The sequence below is a fragment of the Dreissena polymorpha genome, chromosome 2 (genome assembly GCF_020536995.1).
Source record: "Dreissena polymorpha isolate Duluth1 chromosome 2, UMN_Dpol_1.0, whole genome shotgun sequence".
NCBI classification, from domain to species: Eukaryota; Metazoa; Mollusca; class Bivalvia; order Myida; family Dreissenidae; genus Dreissena; species Dreissena polymorpha.
This window is the reverse complement of record NC_068356.1, coordinates 19034040-19048615: the sequence shown is the minus strand read 5'-3', so window position 1 is coordinate 19048615 and position 14576 is coordinate 19034040. Positions and strand designations below refer to the sequence as shown.

Here is a 14576-nt window from a genome sequence, read left to right as displayed (position 1 = left end):
TTTTTTAATTTTCTTAAATATTCAAGCCATGTTTAATATTAAACAGATATGTCAACCTAATAATATCATTTCAATCTTGCTTTGTATACTTGAAATTGCATAATATATGCTTTCAACGACAAAAATATGTTCAAACTCTCATTTACTGTTCACAATTAAGAATTCTATATATAGTGTATATTTAAAATAAAATTCGGCTTAGCGTTGGTTATTGCGGTAGCTCCGATGTGTAGTAGTTGAACCACGAATGCGATGGCCTGAGTGGTTGGCCTGAGTGGTTTCATAACAAGCCTTGGAAAGACAAACGGTTGAATATAACCGCAATAGAACGAAATTATTTCGAAATTGTTTCGAATCTACCAAAACATCCTATATTCTCCCATATACATGTAATATGAGGACAAGTGTATACACGCTACGCCCTTACCGGGAAGAACACGCGTGTCAAGCAGGTCGCGGATCGTGGTAGAATTCTTAATAATTTATATATAATTATGTATTTTACATCAGCCCCATTTTACAAACTACTTTTTCAAAACATTTATTTTTTATTGATTAAAAATGAATTGTTTTCCAGTATATTTAGCATCCGCTAAGCAGCAAGTTCACATTGACATCTTATTTTCGGATGACATCACTGAGCTGTATGGCGCACATGTAGGTACATCACTCTCCGGTTGTCACATCTCATACAGCTTGATGTAATCCGTTGGGTAAACGTCCGTTACTCGGCATAGCAAGCCTATGATCTCACAATGATGACAAACATCAAAGCAATGCAGGATATTTTCTTAACTCACAACGAATTTTATCATCACTAGATGAGGTGCCCGGAGCTTGTGGGCTGTTATCTTTTGGGACCGTCGTGTCTTTCAGGTTATAAAATGTTATTTTTCACATAATACAGATATCGAGTGCCTTTGTTTATAAGGATTGCTAAACGTGGTGGTGTGATTGCTGAAGTTTAAATATTAAATGTTACTTTTACTACAGAAACAATGCACTTCAACGCTCATATCTGGATTTCACTGCTATCTTTTTGTAAGTATTAAAAGTTTCAGTCTTAATGGGGCCTTCCAACAGATTTCACGTTTTGGTAAATTGACAAAATTAAAAAAAAGTTGTCCCACATTAGCAAATTTCCGTTTAAGTTATGATATTTTTGAGGAAATAGTAATACTGACCATTTACCATGCTCTTAAATATCTATTATATGCATCTTTTGATGATTTGAAAACCTGAAAATTATGAAGCGTCGTGCGACGCGAAACGATTGAATACTTTGGAAAGTTATGTTGTTTATTTTTTTTAGGATATTACATCCGCTGTAAGTTTGAGCATGGATGGTCGAGTGGTCTAAGCGGGACATTTTTACTCCAGGGGTCAGTGGTTCGAGCCCTGTTGATGGTTACTTTTTTTTCCTTTTTTTAAATGTACCAGGTATTCTTGTTTTTACTGGAGATTTTTACTTCAAATGTTTAAATTTATCAATATAAATCATTTAATGACAAGCTTCAATACATGCCAAAATCTGTTGGACGGCCCCTTTAACGTAAAACAACAACCTGCGTGAATTGGTCTCTGATTGGTGGACACATTACAAATGATTTAAAACATACTAAATTACTTATAAACACATTCCTTTAGGTGTATTATTAATGCATCAATAGAATCTTCTTGCTGAAAAACAACATTCAATAATTGTCTTTATTATGTACCGGTATTAGCAACTCGCCCGTCCAAATATAAAGACTTCTTTTTTTATTTGCTTTGGGGTATCGTAACCTGCGTGTATAAACCGAGGCTCCTTTTGAGAGGCCGCCTGGCTTCTGTTTTACAAGATATCGCTAAGTGCTCTGCAAATACACTAGGGTTTCATAAAGATATGTCGATCCATTTTTCGCACCATATCTGGTAGTTATTTTCACAAAGAGCTCTTTTCGTCTTTTAATTCTTTACCCCAATTAAAGGGACTTGTTCGCAGATTGGGCATTTTTATGTGTGCCAGTTCGTGCTTTTAATTGCTAGATGTTCACCACAGAAATGTAGATACCTATCATAATGCCAAGACAATAATTTAAGATAAAAAAGAACGTTTTTCAACAGCAGGGCTCGCACCAGTGTCCTTTAGATTAAAAGGGAATTGCCTAAACCACGCAGCCATTCAGACCGTGTTACTTCAGACCTGACATTTTATACTTGATTTATAGGTTGTGACCCACGCGTTTTACCAACATCGGACTTGTTAAGTAAATACCGGTAGGCGACAATTGCGTAATATACACATATTAAACGTATTATGAGATACATCATAATAGCTAACTTTTATATCCGTGCTTTTCCATGTAGAGCAGAAAAGTCCGACCAATGATATAACATTTTTTTCTGCCTAAGAGGCGATAAATAAATCGCCACAAATATGTTTAGGTGAAGGTCCTTCTATTTGAGCACTTCGTGGCGCGGAAACAAATGCACGAACCATACGCAGACTAGAGATGACACTGTTTTGCTTTTGCTTTTTTGCGTCAGCTTGATTCCTTTCACTTTATATAGAAATAGTCATAGTTACAAATACAGTGGTACTGATGTTGAGAGTCGAAATCTTGGTAACTTCGAGGATGTGCAGGCTAGTCTGTAACAAGATGATATGACCTACGTTTCATTTATCACGACGCGGGTCACTTATGTTCGTTGAATATCATGGATATAAAACAGAACAAGAATATGTTTATACTCTATCTTTTTACTAAACTCAAATTACGATTACGCTGTCTTACCATTTCGTGAGTATTTAATTTTAAAACAGGAACGTATTCCGTGTTTTTAAATGCGGGAAAGATTGTTTTCATTCATGAGAAATTGTTGGCATGTATGCAGTGACTTTTGCTGTTGTTATTCACATGTCCAGATATGCACGAAGACGAGAATTTCAATAAATCTATTTGCTTATCTATTTGTCAATTTTAAGTCATATTGACGGCCCTTAACATTGATAGCTAATCGATCTGACAGACAATATGGGCATGTGTATCAGATAACGTTTACTTAGTCCAAAGTTAACAACGTTTTCGGATACGTTTACAGACAGACATTCAAGAGGTCATAGTTTGAAAATGAACAATACGAGACGTATATTGTACAAAGAATATCATGTTGTCCGATTTACATGAAACTGAATTATTTTCAGGAAAAATAAGCAATATAAAGTAGAGCAAATCAGCATTTAAGAACACGAGTAGAGAGAGACATTGTAACACACTGTGTTGTGCAATTTAAATAAATTATAAAAAACACATTAAGTTGTTATAGACATACACAGAACAAATATGTAAAATATCTTTTAAAAGGGGTTATTATTTTAAGCATGTGCGCTTTAAAATATGTTTATGAACGCACATAAATTATGAAATGTACACATGAGACAAATTATGATTGTTGGAAGTGTGCTCATTAATATTTTTCTATTGCAGTGTTCGTAGTGAAGGCATTTGCACAGTCTGCCGTACTTAACTCTGTGAAACCAACCTCCGTTCAAACAACCGCATCATATCCGCTTTCTTCTTCATCAGAAGTTCTTACATCATCAACGTCAATACTCACGCCATCGTCAGATTTATCCAAACCAACTATGTTGCTGGTTAGTTCAACGTCATCGTATATGACCACGGATTTATCAACGCTTCTAGATACATCGTCGATACGTTCCATGATTTCGAGCACACCAATAGTATTCCCTTCGTCAATTACTCAATCATCGAGCACAAATTCAGAAAACACTACGTTTCCAACCATGTCGCCATCTAGTACTTCGACACAAACCACTGTATCACATAATACTCAGCAACGGAATACTATAATAAACACCACGGGCACAACTACACAAACCTATGTTGCAGAAATTACTTTAGGAGAAAGCACTTCAACACACACCACTGCGGCACCAAATACTTCAGCAGGGAGCAATACAACACAAACAACTGCAGCATCAACAACTTCAGCAGCGAGCAATACAACACAAACTTCAGCAGCGAGCAATACAACACAAACTTCAGCAGCGAGCATTACAACACAAACTTCAACAGCGAGCACTACAACACAATCCACTGTAGAACCAATTACTCCAGCAGCGAGTACTACATTACTAACCACTGCGACACCAAATTCTTCAGCAGTGAGCACTTCAACACAAACAACTGCGGCATCAACAACTTCAGCAGCGAGCACTACAACACAATCTACTGTAAAACCAATTACTTCAGCAGCCAGTACTACATTACAAACCACTGCGGCACCAAATTCTTTAGCAGTGAGCACTTCAACACAAACCACCGCAGAACCAACAACCCAATCAACAAGCACTACAACACAAACCAGTGTGGCACCAAATACTTCAGCAGCAAGCACTACAACACAAACCATTGCGGCGCCAATTACTCCAGAATTGAGCACTGCAACACAAACCACTGTGGAACCAACAACTTCAGCAGCGAACACTACAGTACAAACCACTTCGATACCAATTACTTCAGCAGCCAGCACTACAACACAAAACACTATGGAACCAACTACTTCAACATCAAGCGTTCCAATACAAACTATTGCGTCAACAATGACTTCAGCGGCACACACTAAAACACAAACCACTGTGGAATCAATTACTTCAGCAGCGAGCAACGCAATACAAAATACTGCAGTACCAATTATTTCAGCAACGAACACTACAACACAAACCACTGCTGCACCAACTACTCCAACAGACAGCACTACAAAACAAATCACTACGACACCAATTACTTCAGAAGAGACCACCACAGCACAAAATACTATGGAACCTACTACGTCGACATCTAGCATTACAACACAAACCATTGCAGCACCAATTACTTCAGCAGCAAGCATTACAGCACAAACCACCGCAGCACAAATTACTTTAGCAGTAAGCACAACACAAAACAGCACTTCAGCACAAACCACTGAAGAACCAAACTCTACAACACAAACCACTACATCTACAACTACTTTAACATCAATTACTACAACACATACCACTGTGGGGCCAATTACTTCATCACCTACTACTACAAAACATTCCACTTTGGAACCATCTACTTCCACATCCAGCACTACTACGCAAGCAACTGATGTAACAATAACATCATTACCGGAAATTTCAACGCAAACCACTGCGGTAAAAATTACTTCACCACCTACCACTACAAATGAAACCACCGCCGTACCAATTAATACAATGTCCAACTCTTCAACACAAACCACAGCCACGAGTATTACTTCACTGTTAAACACATTAGCACAGACCACTGCCGAGCAAATCAATTTACCATCAAACACTTCTACAGACGCCTCTACATCCCATTTTATTTCTACATCAAATATCATGACACAACTCACTGGATCACTATCTTCATCACTATACAGCACTACCACACAAATCACTGATGTACAAACTACTTCTACATTGAGCTTTACGAAACCATCTACTTCACTTATGAGCACTGAAAACAAAACAACTGAAACAATCTCTTCACCAAAAAACGCTACAGTGCAAATCATGTCGACACTAACTACATCCAAAGAGACTACTTCGACAACAACTCCATCACAATCAAGCAAAACAACAAAAACAATTGTTATACCATTTATATCACCAAACATGACTATTTCACCAATCACTGCGTCACCGATTATAGTATCATTGAGCTCTACGGTGTTGTCAAATACTACGGCCTATAGCGACACTACAACAATTAAGCTGCAAGAGAATACTTCTTTTGAGGATAAGACAACAACAGCTTTACTGGACAGCACAGAAAGCCATCTTTCTACAAATATGCTACCAGATTATACAGCAAACATTACAACCAACGTCCCGTTATCAAAGAGTACAACTAGCTTTACGACTACAACTATTTTACCAGATAGCACAACTACACCTATAGATAGTATAAATAGTGCAACAACAAAAGCGAATCTACCAGTAAGTACTCATAACTCCACAAGTTTTCCAACCACACCTCAAAATAGCACAACAAGACCAGCTACTACATCTACGCAACCAGATAGCAAAACGGGGGCGACAACAACTGCACTACAAGAAACCACAACTAGCGCCATACCAACAAGTAGTCGACCAAATATTACTGAAAACTACATCGATTATACAATTAGATATACAACAACTACAACGCCTCAAGGAAGCACAACAAACCCTACGAGAACAAATGCGTTACCAGATAGCACAACAAGCTATTTGACAACAGTTTACCTTCCACCTAGCACAACAAGCAAAACAACTACAACTAAACCACATGATAGCACAACTAGCGCTACATTGACCCTACCAGATTACACAAAAAGCTCTACGATAAAAACTTTGCTACCAAATAGCAAAACAAGCACTTTGATAGCAACATCTACACTACCAAATGGGATCACTCATACGAGGGCAACAACAGCGACACTTGTTCTGCCAAATATCACAACTGATAACACTACAATACAAACTACTCTACCTGATACTACATTTTTGAATGCCATGAGCACCTTGGACTACAGTATGTCATCAAGTACTGAAACCCAAAGAAGTATATCTACGTTATTAAGTACACTTTTGAGACCAACAGTGTCATCCAACACAGCCTCTCTAACCACAAATGTGACGTCTTCTGGCACTCTTCCATCTTCAACTGCGCTGACAGACGTACCTGTAACAAACATGACTCCTACATCAACTCCCTCAACATTTACCTTGACTATCTCTGCTTTATCCGAGGTCTCAACAACAGGAACATGGTCACAAAGTACAGACCTGTCTACAGTCTTAAAAGTGTCTGAGTCCCCGTCAATCGGGACTACATACACCAGCACGTTGAAGCCAAATGAGTTGACTGTAGCACCACAGACAACTGCAAATTCCTCATCTTCCACTGGCAACCTCAACTTTAGCCCAAGCCCCAGTGTGGATCAGCAGAAGGGTAACAAGAGGCCTAGAGGACTAACAGCTGGGGAAAAGGCCGCAATAGGGGTTTGCATTACTATGTTCATAATGGCCATTGTGGGTGCAGCTTTCTGGATTTACAGAAGGTAAGACTGACTTCAGGTTCACTTTCATTTGCTAAACAGTTCTGTCTGAAATTGCACTGTTTTGAACATACCAGTAATGATACAACTATTCACAAGAAGTGTAATAAGCATGTGATATATACATGTGAGTGCATTAAAATCATCCAGTATCCAGCATTATGTTGACTTTGTAGGCGGAGATACCGGGGAAAGTGGCTCATCAACAACGATATTGGCTACAGACAATGGAGTTTCACCAATGCCAGTTACACCGGTGAGGAAGAGGTAGCATAACACGTAATCATATGTGTGGTTAATTCCTGATTTGCAATTTGCTTAATACTTGCCAATCAATTCTCGAGTTGACCTACTAAAGGTCTGTATTTCACAGAAAAATAGCACATGGTTGCAAAATTCCATAAATTTACTTCTCCTTTGACAATATTTAACAAAGATAAAATCAAGCGGTTTCAGTATTTTTTGTTAAGGGTATTTTTTTTGCAAATAAATATTGAGCTGTTTAGGTATTGCTGTCTTAAAGGTGCACATATTTCTTACAGTATTTACTTGATTTTAATATAATATAAGTTTCTACATATCATATTGTAACAGGTACTATTAATGCTTGCTTGTTGAGGCTAAACCACATACAAAAATACCACATAGAAAAATAACCATATTATCCAATTTCAGGATGAACAGATCAAGTTTAAGCAGTCCACAAGAAATAACAGTTCTATATGACATTATAGTGCTCCTTATATGACCAGAACATTCATGCATGTCGGATTGTCTCGAATTACACTGATAACAATGTCTTGTTGATAGAGGAAAACAACAACTGTTTATATGGATTGATGTTTTGAACATTTGTTTGTACATTAAGGCCATCTTTTAGATGTATACTTTTCTTATCCATGAGACTGCAAGGTTGTTTAATAGTTATGAATCTCTAACACTCGCTCAAGGATGCATTTGATTTGAAGTCACCATATGCTAATTGATCAATAGATGTTGTGAGATGTGTTCAATAGGCCAATGTCAATTTTGCACCATGGCTGGGTTAGGTATGCCTATCAACGAATGTTAAACAATGCTGATACAAATTTTGAAGATGATGCCAATCCAAAATAAGTAGTACAAACTAAATTATATAGTTTGCTGGATGCGGTTTATCAGCTTGTTTTTCTCCAGTATGTTGTTTTCTCCATGGCGATGGTTTCCATGATTTTTTTCAGAGTCAAGATATTGCATTAAATCATGTAATTTATGATTTATTTACAAATTATTTCTGTTATGCAAATTGTTTAGGGCATTCTGTAAAAGTTCTAATCGCATATCAAACTGGGCATATGAATGGTGTTATCTATTTGTGTATTGGATATTTTATTTTACTGGTTTATCAAATTATGAGATTATAAATGTTATAAATTCTGTCTGATTTGCTTCTGACTTTGTTCAAGCAAAATATGTGTTGCAAAAACACATATTGCAGTTCCAGATTTTACCTCTCTGGATTGATTGCAGAGGTTTTCATTTGCTACAATCTGATTGTAATCCACCAGTTTAAGAGGAGGATGTTCAGTGACTGACCACTGTAGCTCAATATTAACTAATCTTTGCTGAGACAATTTGAAAGTACGCATTTATACATTCAAAAACATTTCACCAGGAATTTTATATTTAATAATATTTTTAGTTAACTTAATAAACTAACAAGAAAATTGTACAAAGGATAGCATAACTGATAACATATCGGACACAGCAAACATCTCTATGTCAATATTATACAACAGCTCCACCATATGACAATTTTATTCTGTCTCCATATAAAAGATAAAAGCTATAGAAATCTCAGCACAAATACAATCTAAAAAGCATAACAGAAACTGGAAACAATGAACAAATCATTTACATGTAAAGCTAAATGTCAAAATACAATTAATCTCACATACATGTCATATGTTACATGTTGATTTGTAAAACTTTATGCAAGTGAGTACCTGAAACACATCCTGATTTTTTTAACTTTGATAAAATCTCCAAATGCAAACTCATATCAGATTGTTACACAATATAAATAATTGAAATAAAACATTCATATTCTGTTTAATACATATGTATTATGTTTAAATTTTCTTATTGATGGATGACTTTAAAAAAAAAAAGATAATCTCTCAGATGTAAAGCATATTTCATAGATCTGGGAAAAAAATCTTACTTCATATAAAACATGTCATCACATACTGGGTACATAAATATTTGTATTGATTATTATGTCCAATAGCTTAAAACAAATCGCACCTATTCAGGTAAATAATCCTTAACATGCTCTAAATAATCATTCTTTATCCAACTTCAAATGAGCTGCATTATGCGAAAAAAGGTCTCAAGCCATGTACAGACAGCATACCTCCAGAATAGCATGTGCAATAACGCTATAGCCTACTTTATAGCATATGCTGTCTGTGATAGTCACACAAGGTTTTGTGGTTTCATTTGCGGTAAGGGTAACTCTTGACCAAACTACGCTGAGTCAAGGCTGGGCTGGAGCTTAGCTGGAAGCATTTGGCATAAGACCCATTTTCATATGATGTGGGTAAAATACAACATGTACCTGTAAATATACCCGATCTTACAAATGAATTACATGTAAATTAACAAAACAACAGTAACTAGAAAACAGCATGGAACTGACACTATAGAATCGAGATTATACTAACACAGTACAAAACACAGTAATAGAAAAGCAGAGTTTCAAAGATTCCAAATAATATATTGCTTTAAGTTGGTAAAACCCTTAGTGATAAATATCAAAGGAATTACACTAGAAATGTGTTAGAGGCATTGATGCCCCAACAATGCCTGTTTGGACACAGACAATTTCACTATCTTCTCTTGAAAATGACATAGGGCCAAGCTGGTCACTGTCAAATTTCCGTCATCTCCACATTCAGCTGGAAAAGTTTTAGCGAAATCCGCAAAGTAGTTAAAAGAGTTAAACACATTTTTGGAACTATATGCTTTACAGTGGAAAAACAGACAATCCACCATAATTCTGCCAAACATGTCGCAGCCAAAATTCTTTTCTTTAACACATTAAGGTCATTCAACTGTGACAGTTTAAGCACGATCCAACGATTAGTTACAGAGGAGATGAAAACACAAGTTTCAGAACAATAAATTTCAAAATGGAAAAAGACAAATGGTCATGACTTGACCAAACCTAATGCCAGCAAATTAAATTCTTAATTATAATTAACATATGAAATTCATTCAACTGTGAAGTTTGACCAAGATTCACCCAAAAGTTAGAAAGGAGTCAACAACACATTTTGGGACAAATTATTCTTTAATGGAACAACAGACGACCATAATTCTGTCAAATCTTGTCACAGCCAAATTCCTTTCTTTATAACAATATTCACATTAAGGTCATTCAACTGTGAAAGTCAGAGCCAGATCCACCCAGTAATTAAAGAAGAGTAGAAAACTCAAGTTTTAAGAGATTATCTTTGTTTGTTGAAAAAAAAAACAGACAAAGGGTGATAATTCTGACAAAAAAATCATAGCAACTCTAAATCCTTTCTTTATAATCATCTTCAAATAAATGTCATTTAACTGTAAATTAAATAATCAAAATGGATCCAATAAAGATTCAATGTCTGTTGTTAATATATTTAACTCTCATTATACCATATGTTTGTGAGATTTATTAAAAATGGAAAGTGTCTTAATGCCACAACAGAGAGGGATTCATTATGAATTGCACATGGCAGTCCATTCATACGTCTTGAACTTCTGTGTTGAACATACTGATGATTCCAGTGACTAACACATATGAGGAACCTTAAGTTTTTAAATCAAAACTTTAGTAAGTCTTTAGTCAAACTTTGTGTTTAGTTGTAAAACAAAAGTATATCCATGAAATAGTGATGTTGACTACGAATTTAGAAGCATTTCATCATATTTGCTTCTTTGAAACAAGGTTATTTTAAGTGTTGCTTCAACAATTGAACAATCAGGTAAATCATACAATTGTATATTTAATATTATAACCCTTCAGTAAAAAGAAAATTGAACTATAAGTATATTCTACATGGCATTACTTCTATGATCTGACATTCTTATTTTTTCTTCTTATTCTTCTGATCATCCACTATCAGTTTCTTCAAAACTGGCTAAAAAAAAAGCAACACATGCAATGTTATAGTTAAAATAAAACAAGGGCTGTTTGTAAAACATGCATTCCCCCTATATGGGCTGTCCGTTGTAGTGGCAGCCATTGTGTGAATACGTTTTTTGTCACTGTGACCTTGACCTTTGACCTAGCGACCTGAAAATCAATAGGGGTCATCTGCGAGTCACGATCAATGTACCTATGAAGTGTCATGATCCTAGGCCAAAGCGTTCTTGAGTTATCATCCCAAAATCATTTTACTATTTCGGGTCACCGTGACCTTGACCTTTGACCTTGTGACCTCAAAATCAATAGGGGTCATCTGCGAGTCATGATCAATCTACCCATGAAGCTTCATGATCCTAGGCGTATGCATTCTTGAGTTATCATCCGGAAACCATTTTACTATTTCGGATCACCGTGACCTTGACCTTTGACCTAGTGACCTCAAAATCAATAGGGGTCATCTGTAAGTCATGATCAATCTACGCATGAAGTTTCATGATCCTAGGCGAATGGGTTCTTGAGTTATCATTCAAAAACCATTTTACTATTTTGGGTCACCGTGACCTTGACCTTTGACCTAGTGACCTCAAAATCAATAGGGGTCATCTGCGAGTCATGATCAATGTACCTATGAAGTTTCATGATCCTAGGCCCAAGCGTTCTTGAGTTATCGTCTGACAACCACCTGGTGGACGGACGGACCGACCGACAGACCAACATGAGCAAAGCAATATACCCCCTCTTCTTCAAAGGGGGGCATAAAAATAACAAATCTTCATTATAGATCACTGTTATATCAAACAAATTAGTCGCAATTTTTCCTCTTAATTTGATAAACAATTTAATGTTATATTCTTAATCTGCGATGTTCAATTACCTATCACGAGCTTGAACAAATAACACTAATATTTTACTTGAATTTTGTAATTGTTAAGACTTTTATCACATTTATTGTTTATAACTATAAGGACAGTGTTTGAACTTTCCGAAGTTTTGTAATTTATTGAATCATGGAAATGTTCTGAGGTTTAAGTACCCCTACCCCTCCTCAAAGCAACCTATTGACCTAAAAAAATAATTGTTAAACAATATCAGTAAACGTTCAAAATATATGAAATACAGTCCAACCTGACTTAACTGTGACCTGAGAACAACAGTCACATGTTGCCAGCGGTCAGTCAGGTTCCCCCCCCCCCCCAACGAAAATCCTTCTATATTACATCTGAAAATAACAGTCACCAGTCTGTAACAGCCAACAGTCACTATATTTCACTCCGAAAGCCATAATTAACCTGAGAATAGTGGTCAATTGTCAGCTGTTCTGTGGTGCAAAAAGTAAACATTTAAAACTGTGTTATTGTTCTTAACACTGACTTTATAGTGCCTATTGAGCTTCTATTTTGCAGCAAAAATGTGTGATTGCGGTAACTGCCTTTGATGTGATAAATGTGACCCACTGGGAGAAAACATATAATACTGTGTTGAGAGAGGGGATGCCTGCGCTGGTGGCAAGCGCTCTAAAAACGCATCCCGGTCGTCGTATGTGCATCCATGACTGTTTCGTAAAAATTTTGTTCAATTATCAGTATATTTTCATTTGTATGTAATATGGCGGCATGAGGATGATGACATTTTTTATTGGGCAATAGTCTAATAAACTATAACAAGCTATCAATGAGTTTATTTCTATTAGCATCAATCATGGACAATTGTCAATAACAATGTGTTTCTGTAGCAATTAGTGGTCCAGTCATAACATCATAGTAAGAGCGCATGACAAAATCAATAGACCTTTGTTGCTGAAAAGGTGTCAACAACAACACTTAGCTAGCCTGTGTTGTTATAAGAAGGCAATATAAAGGAGCAGCAGTCATCTATTTTGGCAAAACAGCCATGGAATTGCAACATTTTCCCCAAACTTTCAGCATTTATGCAAGTGGACATTTTGTCACGTAAAACTTCTGTTGTAAAAATGCCATTTTCAATTTTTAAAGCTTATAGTGTCTGTTTCTTTGAATGAGAATGATACTGCTTTGCCATTTGTTCAGTTTATCACAGTGATGCACTATAAATGAATTTACCGACGCAACGTCCATGACATGTGATGACCGTTATCTAAAAATATCTTCCAATGAACGTAATATGATTACACTGTCATACTTACTGTATGAACAAGATGCATGAGTAAACACAAATATTATTAGTGATAAACTCAGAAGTTTAATAAAAGATATGCATTAAAAACAATTTATAAGATATTTATTAGTATTATTCAGTTAAAATAATATGTGTTATACTAATTTTTTAAGCAATAAGCCTTTGTTTACATTGCACTGAGTGCAAACAACTGGATGGGTGTTACAACCTAGTAATATTACCAACTGACCAACCATCTAAACTGTGGACAATAAGAACAACGGTCACCTGTCTACAACAGTCACCTGTCTACAACAGTCACGTTGGTCATTTCCCTTGACTGACAGCTGTTCTCAGGTTGGACTGTATAATTTAAATTCTGCAAATTTCTATTTGTCTGCATCATATCAAACATTTCCAGACTAGTCGGTTTAACTTCAACCCAAGAGTATCATTTAAAGAAACAAGAAACCGTCGGAGACGGGTGATGCTCCCCAAAGTTTTTTTTGTCACAATATTGCACTATATATTAAGATAAAAGGAAACGTCTGGAGGGCACAGGAGTTGGGGGGACAAGAATTTTTTTAAATTTTTTTTCAAAGGGCCATAACTCTGTGAAAAATTATCCGACCAGAACCCGCTGACAATATGCACATCTCCTCTTGGTAGTAAAGCTTCCCATAAAGTTTCATTGAATTCGGGTCATTAGTTGCTGAGAAATGGCCCGGACAAGAATTGCACTATATGTACAGTTAATGGAAAATTTCAAAGGGCCATAACTCTGTGAAAAATTATCTGACCAGAACCGGCTGATAATATGCACATCTCCTCTTGGTAGTGAAGCTTTCCATAAAGTTTCATTGAATTCCGGTCATTAATTGCTGAGAAAAAGCCCGGACAAAAATTGTGCACGGACACACGGACAGACAGACGAAGCTGCAACTATATGCTCCCTCCCCCCAAATTTTTTGGGGGAGCATAAAAAAGAAGACTTTAAGATATGCAAATAAGAAATGATATCACGTACATCACAAGTTAAAAGAGTAAGTTGATTCACATTGATACCTTCAATATTGTAAAGGAGCATGTGAGATCACCGCTGACAATCATGGTTGCTGCTGCATTGTCAAATTCGCCGCAGTAATTTGGGGCTCCAAACAATGTCACCAACTGC

The 14576-nt window shown here is 36.3% G+C and overlaps 2 protein-coding genes across 7 annotated transcripts in view; one reads left to right on the top strand and one right to left on the bottom strand.

Annotated features, from left to right (window-relative positions):
* The first annotated feature begins 712 nt into the window (after positions 1-712).
* LOC127866092 (mucin-5AC-like) lies at positions 713-8514 on the top strand. 5 transcript variants are annotated; one of them, XM_052406486.1, is made up of 5 exons: positions 929-1041; positions 1313-1382; positions 3471-7101; positions 7275-7365; positions 7774-8514. In XM_052406486.1, exons 3-5 carry the CDS (start codon positions 3629-3631, stop codon positions 7822-7824), a joined length of 3615 nt encoding a protein of 1204 aa, XP_052262446.1. In that variant the 5' UTR covers positions 929-1041; positions 1313-1382; positions 3471-3628; the 3' UTR covers positions 7825-8514. The 5 variants fall into 5 exon arrangements, with proteins under 5 accessions (XP_052262443.1, XP_052262444.1, XP_052262446.1 ...); XM_052406483.1 differs by lacking the exons at positions 929-1041; positions 1313-1382 and adding an exon at positions 713-876; XM_052406484.1 differs by lacking the exon at positions 1313-1382 and having other exon boundaries at positions 883-1041.
* A 236-nt stretch (positions 8515-8750) lies between these two features.
* The window catches only part of LOC127866103 (uncharacterized), a 32516-nt gene continuing 26690 nt past the window's right edge, over positions 8751-14576 (bottom strand). For both annotated transcript variants that reach the window (XM_052406511.1, XM_052406510.1), the window contains exons 10-11: positions 14468-14572; positions 8751-11261 (exon numbers count right to left, since the gene is read on the bottom strand). In XM_052406511.1, the coding sequence (XP_052262471.1) occupies positions 11208-11261; positions 14468-14572 (159 nt within the window). In that variant the 3' untranslated portion in view covers positions 8751-11207. The remainder of the gene's footprint in view (positions 11262-14467; positions 14573-14576) is intronic.

What these genes read in the sequence shown, in the direction of transcription:
- LOC127866092 (XM_052406482.1), top strand. Translation starts at nt 1,344, where the DNA reads ATGGTCGAGTGGTCTAAGCGGGACATTTTTACTCCAGGGGTCAGTGGT. An exon ending in TGGTTCGAGCCCTGTTGATG is followed by an intron (nt 1,408 to 3,470) that starts GTTACTTTTTTT and finishes TTTCTATTGCAG; the next exon opens with TGTTCGTAGTGAAGGCATTT. An exon ending in GCTTTCTGGATTTACAGAAG is followed by an intron (nt 7,102 to 7,274) that starts GTAAGACTGACT and finishes TTGACTTTGTAG; the next exon opens with GCGGAGATACCGGGGAAAGT.